This window comes from Camarhynchus parvulus, chromosome 14, assembly GCF_901933205.1.
Source record: "Camarhynchus parvulus chromosome 14, STF_HiC, whole genome shotgun sequence".
NCBI classification, from domain to species: Eukaryota; Metazoa; Chordata; class Aves; order Passeriformes; family Thraupidae; genus Camarhynchus; species Camarhynchus parvulus.
Window position 1 is genome coordinate 2,170,523 of NC_044584.1, and position 13,312 is coordinate 2,183,834.

The 13,312-nt window shown below is 56.8% G+C and overlaps 2 protein-coding genes across 2 annotated transcripts in view; both read left to right on the forward strand.

The window, feature by feature from the left end:
- Positions 1-5,056, forward strand: LOC115908947 (nucleoside diphosphate kinase 3-like). Its single transcript, XM_030957909.1, has 5 exons — positions 1-256; positions 626-756; positions 1,152-1,253; positions 2,149-2,261; positions 2,962-5,056. The coding sequence occupies exons 1-5, from the start codon at positions 85-87 to the stop codon at positions 3,077-3,079; spliced, it is 636 nt and encodes a 211-aa protein (XP_030813769.1). The 5' UTR covers positions 1-84; the 3' UTR covers positions 3,080-5,056.
- Positions 5,057-8,413: 3,357 nt separating this feature from the next.
- UBN1 (ubinuclein 1) overlaps positions 8,414-13,312 on the forward strand; it is a 28,674-nt gene continuing 23,775 nt past the window's right edge. Inside the window, 6 exon segments of the mRNA XM_030957992.1 lie at positions 8,414-8,474; positions 8,919-9,323; positions 10,905-10,991; positions 11,870-11,965; positions 12,480-12,614; positions 13,049-13,152. Coding sequence (XP_030813852.1) covers positions 9,084-9,323; positions 10,905-10,991; positions 11,870-11,965; positions 12,480-12,614; positions 13,049-13,152 — 662 coding nt within the window. The 5' untranslated portion in view covers positions 8,414-8,474; positions 8,919-9,083.

Consider the following 13,312-nt stretch of genomic DNA (forward strand, 5'->3'; position numbering starts at 1 on the left):
GCCGGGACATCTCGCCCCGGTGGAGCCCGGAGTGTCCCCCGGGCCTGCACCGGGCCCCGGCGGCACCAGGCCCTGCCCGTTGCCATGGGAACGGGCCGTTCCCGGCGTCCCCGTGTCTCGGCCCCGCCGCTCCGCGCCCCCGGCACGATGGTTCCGCGGGGGGCGGTAACAGCGCGGGGGGAACGCGGCCCCTTTAAGAGCGGCGCCGCCATGATCTGCCTGGTGCTGGGGCTCTTCGCCGGCCTCTTCCACAATGGTACGGGACGGGACGGGACCCCCGGCCGGGGTCTGAGGAGCGGGGACCCCCATCCCCTTGTGCCTGAGGGCCAGGGACCTCCCTTCCAGGGAGAGATCCCGCGGCTGAAGGCCCGGGCCAGGCCCCTCTGTCCCTGTGCCCTCTGCGCCCAGGTCCGCCCTGCCCTGCCGGAACCTGGGAACCCCCTGTGCCCTGTGCCCCCTGGGAACCCCTGTGCCCCCCGGGAACCCCCTGGGAACCGCCTGTGCCCTGTACCCCCTGCCACCCCCCGTGTCCCCTCGGCTGAGGCCCTGCCACCCCCCTGTGCCCGCTTGGCAGAGGGTCCGCAGGCGTCCCCTTCCCCCTCAGAGCTCTGCCCTGTCCCTGCAGCCTTGGGCGGGGTCCATGAACGAACCTTCGTGGCCATCAAGCCGGACGGGGTCCAGCGGCGCCTGGTGGGGGAGATCATCCGGCGCTTCGAGAGGAAGGGGCTGCAGCTGGTGGGGATGAAGCTGCTGCAGGTGCGGGCTGGGCCCAGCCAGCCTGGGGGTCCCTGGAGTGGAGGAGCCCCTGGGTCCCCCAGGCCTCGGCTGTGCTGGTGACTGCTGGGGATTCTGTCTGTAGAGCCTGCTGGTGTCATTCCAGCACCAAATCCTCGCAGCTCAGAGGAGAGCTGGCACTGGGAGGGTGATTCCAGCTGTGGGGAGCATGTCTGCCCTTGGCTGTGCCCGTACTCCAGGGCTGGCACTGTAATCCAGCAGCTGGAAACGCCTGTCTGTGTCAGGCTCCTGCTGTTTCACTCCTGGAATTGGGCATCTGTGCAAGAGCTTCATTCTGTTAATTTCCTGCGTCCCTGAGGCGCAGCCCTTGCCCAGATGCCCCTGTGGGAGCAGACTGAGCTGTGTGCTCTGTGCAGGCCTCGGAGGAGCTGCTGAAGGAACACTACAGCGCCCTGCGGGACCGGCCCTTCTACAGCCGCCTGGTGAAGTACATGAGCTCCGGGCCCATCGTGGCCATGGTGAGTGCTGGCCAAGGAGCAGGGACAGAGTGCCAGGTGTGTGGCTGCTGGCACAGTGGAAGTAAGGTGATAATGTTTTGTGGAGATAGCCAAAAACTCCACAGCTTTGTGAAAGTTGTAAAGCCGGTATGTTTATTACACCACTGGACGCATGTGGAGATTACTCTCCTTAAAAGGCATGCTGGGAACTTCAGGTCCCTTTTTATCCCCCTCTCAAATCCATATGCATACAGTTTCACAATAGGTTCATACATATTCATTTTTACAAATTTCACGTGACATTTGCTGCTAGTTTTTCTTTATCAGAAAGAATTCCTAGGTCAGCCTGACCTGCTCTCACAGCAGTCTCTCTGTCTCTCTCTATCACTCTCTGTCTCCCCCCCATTATCTCTGTCCTTCACTGAAGCAGTTTCCCTGAGCCTAGGCTTTTGCAGTCAGGCTAAATAGCTATGTTTTCTAACCACAGACTCAAAGATGTACATTTCACCTAAATCAAAATGGATTTCTACTCTGGAGAATTTTAACTCTGTCTCAATATCCCCACTCAGAGGGTCTCTTGAAGCTGTACTGAACTGCAGGGATGTTTTCTGTTGTAAATTAAATCATAGAATGGTTTGGGTTGGAAGGGATCTTAAAGGTCTCGTTCCACCTCCTGCCATGGCAGGGGCACCTTCCACTAGACCAAGGTTGCTCCAAGCCCCATCCAGCCTGGCCTTGAGCACTTCCAGGGATGGGGAGAAATCCAGAGACAATTTGGATTATTTTCCAAAATCAGTTTTGGAAGAATAATTTGGAGAGACCCTTTGCTGTCTGTCACCAGGGTGGGGAATTCAGAGGGCAGCTGTGACCTGCTGGGGCAGCTGTGGAAGCTGATCCTGCTTTTGCTCTCCTGTAGGTCTGGCAGGGCCTGGATGTGGTGAAAACTGTTCGCACCATGATCGGGGAGACCAACCCAGCTGAATCCAGGCCTGGCACCATCCGAGGAGACTTCTGTGTTGAAGTTGGCAAGTGAGAGCTGTGACTTTTTCTTCCCTCAGTGTTTCAGGGCATCCTGTCCAGGCATTCCTGTGCCAGCCTGCCAGGAATGAGTCTGCATTCCCAGAGCAGAAGTTCTCCCTTATGTGCTCAGACCAGAGCTGAGCTCTGCTTGCCAGGGTTGGCTTTAATAGGAGGAAGAGCCTGGGTTGTGTCTTTCCTTCCTCCTGAGTGCTCTGTTGAAAGCAGGTGGGCTTTGCCTGTTTTCCTCTGCTAATCAGGACTGTCAGGCTGTGAAGAGGAAGGGAGGCTCCCACTCAGTCCTTTCATGGGAGCAGGTGAATATCCATGGGTGGTGACCTTGGGTGGCCCCAGCCTGGCTCGTGGTACACACAGCTCTTACTGAACCATCCTGCCTTAGATCTGTTTCCTGGTGTCTGACACCAAACCCGCTTTGATGGAAGGGGGAAAATCTGAAGGCACAGCTGGAATCACTGACATAAAAAATGCACATCTCAGAGCTACAGCCCCTTGCAGCTCCTCCTGTAGCAAACAAAAGGTTCCTCAGCACAGGAGCGGGGAGTGCTGGGAGCTCCACTGCTGGAAGGATGAGTGGTGTGGGACAGGACTGGCTCCACTGGTTTAATGAAATTGGTCAAGGGGGAATTTTGCAGGCTGCAGCATCCCTCTCCCACCTGTCCCAGCTTGCTGAGAGCTTTCTCCTTGCCCACAGGAACGTGATCCATGGCAGTGACTCGGTGGAGAGTGCCCAGCAGGAGATCTCGCTGTGGTTCCGGCCCGAGGAGCTGCCGTGCTGGGAGGACACAGCTGCACGCTGGATCTACGAGTGAGCAGCAGGCCCAGGGGAGTTCATGCTCCTGCTGGGACACAGCACATTTCCATCCATCTCCTGGCAGCTGCTGGGCTGGCTGCAGATCCTCTGTGGGATTCCTCTTCTGCCTGTGGATCCTGGGAGCTGGGCTGTGTGTGGAACTCGGGTTCAGCTCCTGCCAAGGGCAGCTCTTTCTTTTTTTCTCTCTCTGCTCTAGTAAGTAGTTGGTATTGTTGCTCTGTTTGCTGCAGCATCTTAAATCCCAAGTAGCTCAAGCTGATTAATTGTAGCAAAACTTGGGCTCTTGGCCCATTCCTGGGTGTTCTCATCCCTGCCTGGAGCAGGAGAATGCGTTTTCCTTGCTGCTGGGAGAGGTGCTGGTCACAAGGTGATGGGCTTGACAATTTACCTGCTTTTCTATAAGGCTGTTCACCAAAGGCTCTTAAAAAATTGGGCTGCTGTAGGATAAGGGAGCAAATTCTCAGTTTGGAGTTCATTTCAAGACGAGGAATGAAGGATGGGACAATTCTCTCTCCCTTGGTGGGAGCCTTGGGTGCTGGGCTGGCAGAAGCTCACCCAGTTTCAGATGTGATAAATGAGTCCATGGAAGGAAGATTCTCCAAATGCTGCTAAACACACAATTCCTCAGGCTCTGCTTCCTGGGCTGTGGAGTAGGAGGCAGCTCCTTCAGGTCTGCTCTGGTTCTCTGGGGCTGCATGGCCCTGACCCAGCCTGACACCAGACTGTCCCTCCCTGGTCACTGATGTGAGGCAGCAGCACTGGGGCAGCCACAGGAACAGAAGGGGGAGAGGGAGGCAGGGAAGGGTTTGTGGATCTGGGGCTCAGATTTAGGGGAGTATTTAGCTCTCTCTTGTGCAGAGGCTGTGGAGTCCTGGCACTGAGCTCTGGCAATTGCCAAGATCTTCCTTGTCCCCCTGAGAGCTTGCAGTGGAGCTTTCCTGCTGGGAGGGTATCTGGAAACCAGTTTGTAACGGACTGGACACCACCTGTGGGCTGTCCCTGGGCCACCCAGCTCCTCAGAGCTGTGCTGTGCCTGAGCTCCCTGTGCAGCCTCACCAGAGCAAAAAGACAGGGACAGTGACACTGAGCCCTGCCATGGAACAGGGACACAGTTAAACCAAGGGAACAAGATCCCCAGGGCTCTCCTGTGTGCAGGATGAGTTTGACCTGTCCCTCTGGGTGCTCAGCTTTGTAGGTGCTGGGGAATGAGGGCAGCTCTGGGGGAGCAGAGTGAGGTCACCCCCACCCCTGCTGGCCCCAGGGTGTGGGGCTGAGCAGGGCAGGGGTGGGAGCTCTCCCCCAGTGAGTGGGGCTGTCCAGCTGCCTCAGCCAAGGCTCCTCCTGCCTTGGGGCCTTCTCCAAGCACCTGTGTCCAGCTCTAAATACCTGATAGATCCCATTTGTTCCTGGAACTTGTCCACTTGGCTGAACCTGGAGTCTGGCTGCAGCAGGGCTGCAGGAGAAGGCACTGGTGAAGACCAAGGTGGGAGGAAGGCCACGTTGGTTGTTTAACAGATGCATTGAGAAGAGCTGCTGGCACCAAGAGCTGCCAGCTCTGACACAGGAAAACTCTGCCCAAATAGCTGAGCTTCATCTCCTGCCATTGACTCCTCCTGAAGGATCCCTCTTCTCCCTGTCTGCACAGACAAGATGGAAGATGCCTCCTGGTTCAAAGTGCACTGAACTCCAGTCAGATACAGACCTGACTCACTGAGACACAATCCCAGCCCGTCCTCTCCTCTCTGTGTGTGTAGGTTTGGTGTCTGCCATGACCTCGTCCTGCTCTGGGGCACGATGGAGCAGCAGCTGCAGGGAAGGGGCCCCCAGAGACCCTGCTGGGAGCAGGTACAGGAGCTGAGCTGTGCCTGCTGTTCCTCGGGCCCCTGGGGACTTTTAATTGCTTTGCATGTTGGTTTCTGCTGCTTCTCCTCTGTCCAAGACTGTGTTCAACTGTAATAATAAATGTAGAAGCTGTCTGTTGTTCCTCTTGGGGCCCTTGAAGGCAGGAGGCTGCAGGTGCTTGTCAGAAATAGCCTGGGCAGCAGCGTGGAGGGGAGGTTTTGGGTGCAGCAGTTGTGTGTCAGAGCTGGAGGGGTGAAGGCAGCAGAGGTGCCCTTGTCTGTGCCCTGTGCAGGGCTCTTGTGCTTCCCACTGAAGCAGAAGCCTGGCTGAGGTGGTGTTCAGTGGAGCCAGGCTGCTGCTGCAGCACCACACACTCATGGCAGCAGAAACAGCAGGGTCTGTGCTCCTGCAGGAATCACAAAATCCCAGAATAGTTGGGGTTGGAAAAGACCTCTGGGGTCTCAGACCTCCTCCTCTGGGGTTGGAAAAGACCTCAGTTCCCTGTCAGAGCAGGGTCACGTGGAGCAGCCATCACAGGAATGTGTCCAGTTGGGTTTGCAATGTCTCCAGAGCAGGAAACTCCACACCCTCCCTGGGCACTTGCTCCTGTGCTTTACCACCCTCAGTGTAAAGAAATTCTTCCTCACCTTGAGGGGGGACTTCTTGTGCTTCACTTTCTGGCTGTTCCTCCTCCTGTTGCTGGGCACCACTGGAAGAGCCTTGCCCATCCTCTTGGGGGATGCCAACCCTGTGTCAGACCCTGCTTTCTGCTCCTGGGGCCTCTCCCTGGATTGCCAGCTAAGGAGTTAGGTCTGAGCTGCTGCTGTCAGCCAAACAAACACAGAGCATTCGAAAATGCAAGATGGTTAAAAATTTTATGGGATGGGAAATGGCTTTTGACCTGTTCTCTCCATAGTTTTGCTCCATGTTCTCTCTTTTGACTTGTTCTCTCTTTGGACCTGTTCTCTCCATAGTTTTGCTCCATGTTCTCTCTTTGGACCTGTTCTCTGCAGTTTTGCTCCCAGCCCCGTTAGTGGGAACACCGAGCTCCAGCCCCAGAGCAGAGCAGGACAGTCCCCTCCCTCAGCTGTACCCAGGGCAGAGTTGGCTCTCTGGCTGGCACTGCTGGCTCCTGCTGAGGTTGCTGTCAGCCCCCAGGTGTCTGCTGGGCTGCTCTCCAGCCTCTCATCCCCCTGATTGTGTCCAGCCCTGTCCAGGTGCAGAGCCCAGCAGTGCTGCTGTTGAATCTCACCCAGGCTGTGACTGCCCAGCTCCCTGTGAGGGCTCTCTGGGGCTCCACAGCCCCTTCAGGTCACTGTTGTTGGCAAACCTGCTTAAGGTATGGTAAATTCCTGGATTTGGAGCATTTATAAAAGCATTCAAGAGCAGCAGCCCTCAGACAGAGCCCTGTGTAATCCCACTGGTGATTGTCCTTTTCCCCTGCCCTGGAAATCCAGTTCCATGGGAATAATGGGCTTTTCTCCCCCTTTTCCCTGGATTTGGAGGGGTCTCCTTTCATTCCAGCCTCATCCCAGCTTTGCTGCCATATCCAGCCACCCAAATCGTGGGATTTTGGGATTTTTGGATCTTCCTCCCCATCTGGATGTCCCAGCCCCTTCCCCAGCATCACTGGAAATTCTGGAAAAACCAGCCTGGATACAGGGAAAGCCATTTGGGGCCATTCCTGATGTGACCCCATTTGCTGTAATCTTTTGAGCTTGACCTGGCACTGCCTCTCACCCATGCAAAGGCTGGAGCTGTGTGTGGCACAGCTTATCCAAGAGAGTGCTGGAGATGGTACCAAAGCTTTGCTAAAGCCCCAACCCACCCCATCTCCTGCCTTCCCAAAGATGGCTGACAGGAGCTGGGAGGAGGGGCTGACACCTCAGAGAGTTGTGTGCCCTTCAGAGGGACCTCAGCAGGGGCAGAGGAACCTTCTGGAATCCAGCACAGGCTCCTGCAGCTGGGGAGGAACAACCCCAGGCACCAGGCTGGGCTGCAGCTCTGTGGAGAAGAGAGTGGCACTGACTGCTCCTGACCAGCCCAGGGGCCAAGGGGGTCCTGGGGGGGTGAGGGAGGGGATCCTGGCCCTGGGCCCAGCCTGTGAGGCACAGCTGGAATGCTGTGTCAGGACAGGAGGGACATGGAGCTCCTGGAGCAGGCCTGGTGGGGGCTCTGAGGATGCTCAAGGGCCTGGAGCATCTCCTTGTGGGGAAAGGCTGAGGGAGCTGCTCAGCCTGGAGAGGAGCCCCAGCTGAGAGGGACCCTCAGCTCTGGGTGTAGGGAGGGCTCAGAGCAGGGCCCAGGCTCTGCTCCAGGGCCAGCAATGGCACCAGAGCCACAGGCAGGGACTGAGCCCAGCAACTCTCAAATGAACATAAAAACCCTCCTTGTACACTGGCACAGGCTGCCCAGAGAGGGAGTGGAGTGTCTGTTCCTGGAGATGTTTCAGAGCTGTCTGGCACAGCCCTGTGCCCTGGGCTGGCCCTGCCTCAGCAGGCAGCTGGCACCACGTGAGCCCCTGTGGGCCCTTCCAGCTGAGCCGTTCTGTGGCTCTGGGCAGTCGGTGCCTGAGCCTCTCCAAATGGGAATGAAGCACACGGAGCAGGACCTTCCCCTGGAGCCCACCCGGGCCGTGACTGCTGCCTGCCTTGTCTCTCAAGGGTTTTCAGCAACTCCCTAAACAACCTCCAGCATTTAAACAGGCACTGAAGTGGGACTAACAGGCTTGTAGGATGCAGGGTCTTCTTCCTTAAGTCTGCTTAAGAACTGGGACATTTATCACCTTCCACTCAACAGAGACTGTCCAGACTCCCCAAACCCTGAAAAACAAAGGAGAGGTCGCAGGGTGACACCAGGCAGTGACCTGGGGTGGAGCATTTTTATAAATGCTCCAAATCCAGGAATCCCATTGTGTCCCGTCCAGCTGGAGCGTCCTGAGCAGGTTCAGGGGCTGCTGGGAGTCTGCCATTGTCAGCCAAGGTCTTCCAGCCTGCAGCCTTATCCACTCGAGCCACTACAGATATGGATATATCAGATTACTCTGTTGCCCCTTATCGTCGCACACATTCCCTACGTTGCATTTCATTCTGTGGAAGAAACCTCAGCTTGTTTAAGGGACACGAGGGGCAGGACGAACGCAGCTTCTTGGAGACTTCACGCCACTGATTCCTATGAGGCTCCTCAAACGCTGCTGTGTGAGTGAAGCGGGCTCGGGCAGCCTCTCCGTGCGCTCCCTCAGGGGCCGCCGCCATCTTCCCGCCCCTCCCGCCGCCGCGCGCGGGCCGCCGGGACGGGGCGGTGCCGGCGCCGGGGATTGGCCCGCCGCGATCACGTGATAAGGGGCAGCCGTCCGCGAGCCTTTCCCGCGAGGTGTGGCCGCGGCGGCGGCCGCTGATTGGTCGCGGTGCGAGGCGTGGCCGCCGGAACGGTCGCTGATTGGCCGTGGCGCGCGCGGCCCGGCGCGAGGGCAGCACCGCCCACGTGACGCGGGCGCGGGGCCGGAGCGGGCCCGGAGCGGCGGCGGCGGCGGCGGCGTCCCAGAGGCGGCGGTGAGTGAGGGCGGGCCCGGCACCGGCACCGCGGCCTCGGGCCGCCCCTCCGCCCCAGCGCAGCTGCCTGCCCGGGCCCCGCTCAGCCCTGGGCCCCGCTCGGCCCCTGTCCCAGAGACAGCGGTGAGCGGGCCTCCGTGCAGCGGGACATCGCGCGGCCGGAGCGCAGCCCGGGCCCGGGAGGTGCAGCCCCGGCCCGGGAGGTGCAGCCTGGCCCGGTGTTCGTGCCCAGGGCTCCCGGGCCGCGTCAGAGCGACTCTGGCGGGCTCGTTTTGTTGCCCGCAGCTGGATTTCCTTCAGCCCTTACCCATGGAGCGGTGTGGTGTGAGGAGAGAGCGCTGCGATGGAGCTGGAGGGATAGCGAGGAACTCCCAGTGCTGGAGGGAAGACTGCTACAAGGCTTGACTTCTTTCTTTCTCTCCTTTTTCTCTCTAATGATTGCAGCAAGCGGCCCTTTGTCACTTCCCGGGAAAACTCCAAAAGCAAAGCCGTCGTTCCGCTGCCAGCATCCTCCGTTACCCGCGGTGAAACCCAGCAGTGCAGCCCCACAGACCTTTCCTAATGCCGTGGGGACGATGCCGTGAGGCCTGGTAAGGCTCGGCCATAGCCATGACAGAGCCGCACCGGGTGTCGTTCACCACTCTGCACGGGCCCCTGAGCAGCAGCTTCCTCAAGAGGTCTCGGAAGGACGAGGCAGAGCAGCCCCCGGAGGCGGAGCCGGCGGCCACGGCCGTGCGCATCACTCTGACCCTCTTCGAGCCCGACCACAAACGCTGCCCCGAGTTCTTCTACCCCGATCTCCTCAAGAGCTGTCGGGGGAAAGTAAAAGGGAGTTCTTCAGGTGACAAGGTGAGTGTCCCTGGGGGATCTGTGCTGGAGCTGAATGTCTCAAGGGCTGTCTCAGCGTGGCTGTTGTGAGAGCTGGGTCTGTGGTTGCTGTGAGTGCTGCGAGGGGGGAGGAGGATGAATGAACATCCTGCAGGCAGGAGGACTGCCCCACAGGCTGGGTGCTTGTTGTCAGGCCGTGCTGGGGCACTCCTTTGCCCTGCTGGAGTTTGGTGTTGGGAGGGTGTTGTGCTGTGGCAGGTGTGGGATGTGATGCTCCTTCAGTGGATCTAAAGTGAGTTTTGGTACCTGGGTGGCTGGCAGTGATAAGGAGCTGTTTTCCAAAGAGCACCGAAGGAGACATGAATGAAAACTCCTGTAGCATCTAAAGTGTGAGTTAGGAGTGTTTGTCTATGAAAAGAAACTTACTGGGTTCTGTTCCTTTTACTCTTTGCCTTCAGGACTGTTAGTAGTCAGTTGATATTTTATGCCATTTAATTTTTGGGCGATTTTTTTTGAGGGTTGTGAGAAGCAGAGGCAGGTACAAAACGAGCTGGGAGAGCACCCAAACCACAGGGACATTCTCAGAATCCCAGCAGAGTTCGGCTTGGACAGGGCCTTAAAGCTCATCCCATCCCAACCCCTGCCATGGCAGGGACACCTCCCACTGTCCCAGGTGCTCCAAGCCCTGCCCAGCCTGGCCTTGGGCACTGCCAGGGATCCAGGGGCAGCCCCAGCTGCTCTGGGCACCCTGTGCCAGGGCCTGCCCACCCTCACAGGGAACAATTCCTAATTCCCAACATCCCATCCATCCCTGCCCTCTGGCAGTGGGAGCCATTCCCTGTGCCCTGTGCCTCCATCCCTTGTCCCCAGTCCCTCTCCAGCTCTCCTGGAGCCCCTTCAGGCCCTGCAAGGGGCTCTGAGGTGTCCCTGGAGCCTTCTCCTCTCCAGGTGAGCACCCCCAGCTCTCCCAGCCTGGCTCCAGAGGGGCTCCAGCCCTGGGGGCATCTCCATGGGCTCCCCTGGACTCTCTCCAGCAGCTCCAGGTGCTGCTGCTGTTGGCCCCAGGGCTGGGGCAGCTCAGCAGGTGGGGTCTTACCTGAGGGGCAGAATTCCCGGCTCCTGCTGCCCATAGCAGGGCTCAGCCCAGCCCAGGGGGGTCTCTGGGCGCTCACAGCCAGGGCAGGTTCAGCTGTCACCCTCCAGCCCCCCAAATCCTTCCCCAGGGCTGCTCTAAATCCCGTCATCTCCCAACCTGGACTGACCCCTCAGGTTCCAGGTGCAGCTCCAGCATTTGGCTTGGTTGAACCTCATGAGGTTCCCATGGTCCCAGCTCTCCAGCCTGCCCGGGTCCCTCTGGATGCCCTCCCATCCCTCAGGTGTGTCAGCCACCCCACACAGCTGGGTGGCATCCCCAGACATGCTGAGAGTGCCCTGATCCCACTGTCCCTGTCACTGATGAAGATGTTGATCAGCACTGTCTTTAAGGTTGATTTATCTGAGCTTCTGCCCAGCTGCTCCAGTCAGGATGGGTTTAATTCCTGCAGTTTTGGTGGCAGTGTGACAAGATTGGCTGTCATTGTTTTACCCCTTTTGTTTCTGCAGAAGAAAGACCCAGCTGATCCCTTCAATGATGAGGAAAAGGAGAGGCATAAAGTGGAGGCTCTTGCTAGGAAGTTTGAAGAAAAATATGTAAGTGTTTTTTCTTTAAATTATGTTGTTCTCTGGGCTGGGCAGTGCTGTCCAGGTCTCAGGCAGTGCTTTTAATGCTCACTGGCTCTCAAGTTCCTGTTCTCCCTAGTACTTTATCCTGGGTGCCATGTGCTGCTTTTTATGTTCTTTTTCTGTCTCAGGGCTGCAAAAATAGTTCAGATTCATTCCTGAATCAGATGAGTGTGATTAAAGGAAATTACATGAACTAAAGTGAGCAGCAAATCACTTACTGTGATTGATAAGATTGAGCTTTCCTTAAGCAAAAATGAATTCCTAGGCCTTGTTGCTGTGGCAGGATGGAATGTTCAGAGTCTCTGAGCAAGGGGCTGTGATGAGGACACTGCCCTCAGGACACTGCTGCATGGATCTCTCTTAGCTGTTCTCTCTGTTCTTCCTTTTGCATTATTTCTGTGGCTGGCACTAAAACCACACTGTGGTTTTTATACCCTTTGGCATTTTGGGGCAGCAAGTTGTGTGTTGTTTTGTGACACAGACTTGGCCCGTGGGTCACCCTGGCACACTCTGTGCGTGTTTGATGTCTGCAGCACTGAGTCTGTACCTGCTGGAGCCCTTGGGGAAGAGCAAGCCCTATGGAAGAGAGCCCTGGCAGGAATGGTGAAGGGATGCAGACCCAGTTCAGTGTGGAGTCTGGCTGTCAGTTTTTCATTTGGCTGCACTGTTTTGTTTCTGTATGACAAAGCTTAAAACTGGATTTACCACACCCTGGGAGCACAGTGCGATGGGAGCCAGCCCTGCTTTGGTTCTGCTATAGCTTTTGTGTCCTGGAGTCCTGTGTCAGGGTATCTCTGTGGTGCTGGGATGGAAAAGTGATCCCAGTGTCCCTGTTTCTTGTTCAGGGTGGCAAGAGGCGCAGGAAGGACCGGATCCAGGATTTGATTGATATGGGCTATGGCTACGATGAGTCCGACTCCTTCATCGACAACTCGGAAGCTGTGAGTGCCTAAAGGTGGCTGAGGGGAGGCTGAGCCTGCTCTGGGACTGAGCCACGAGGCTGCCAGGGCCAGGGAGTGAGAGCTCTGGGGCAGCTGCATGGCGGGAGGTGCTGGTGGGCATTCCATTGTGTTCCTGGGGGAGCACAACCTCCTCAGTCTCATGGCCAGGGACAGGAATTGAGGGCATGGCCTGAGCTGAGCCAGGGAGCTTTAGGTGGGATATCAGGAAAAGGTTCTTCCCCCAGGGCATGGTCAGGTACTGGAACAGCTTTCTCAGAGCCACAGCACCAAGCCTGTGTGAGCTCCAGAGCATTTGGACAATGCTCTCAGGGATGCACAGTTGGGATTGTTGGGGTGTCTGTGCAGGGCCAGGAGCTGGACTCAATCTGATGGGTCCCTTCCAACTCAGCAGGTTTTGTGATTCCATGAATCCCACGGCATCTTCCAAGCAGCTGAGCTGTGGAATGAAGTAACCAGGTCCCAGTGCCAATGAAGTGTTCTCTGTTATTTGCAGTATGATGAGCTGGTTCCTGCCTCTCTCACCACCAAGTATGGAGGGTTCTACATCAACTCAGGAACGCTGCAGTTCCGGCAGGCCTCTGAGTCTGAGGATGACTATGTCAAAGAGAAGAAAAAGAAGTGTCCCAAGGTCAGAAAGGCAGTTTCCTCAATGATTCCCTCTGTTACAGCTCAGAGCTTGCTGCATGAAAGTTGTTAACATCCAGAGTGGGAGAGATTTGTGACTTGGTGTGGACAGAATAGGGATAGGCATTTGAAATCCCATTGTTTCCTAAAATTTCTTAGTAAAATGAAGCATGTCTGGCATGGATAGGACTCTGGTGGGGTTACCTGGTTCCCAGAGCAGAGGTGACAGCAGCTCCCTGTCACCCTGGAAGTCACAGCATTATGGGGGTGCTGTCAAATGCTGAAGACAACACGTGCCAGAACTGTGGTGAGGGATATAGGGGGTCGAGTAATGAGTCCTGTGTTTTCACATGCCTGGGAGAGGCCCCAAAGTGGCTCTGGGATAATATAATATTGTGGGAAACTCTTTGATTGTGACTCGTTTTTAACCCTCTGCAGAAACGGAAGTTGAAAGATGGGGGTGAAAAAATAAAGAAGAAGAAGAAGGATGATTCTTATGACAAGGAAAAGAAATCAAAGAAGTCCAAGTTTCCAAAAGCTGGGTAAGGAGGGGAGGAGGCAATTCTTGCTGCTCAGCACCTTGTTTCAGGTGGCTGCAGTAGGAAGCTGTTGCAGTGTGGGGTGGCTTGAATGCACATTGCAAACACCAGCACATTTTCCAAACCCCTGTTGCTTCCCAAGTGGGAAAGAAAGGCAGGGGAT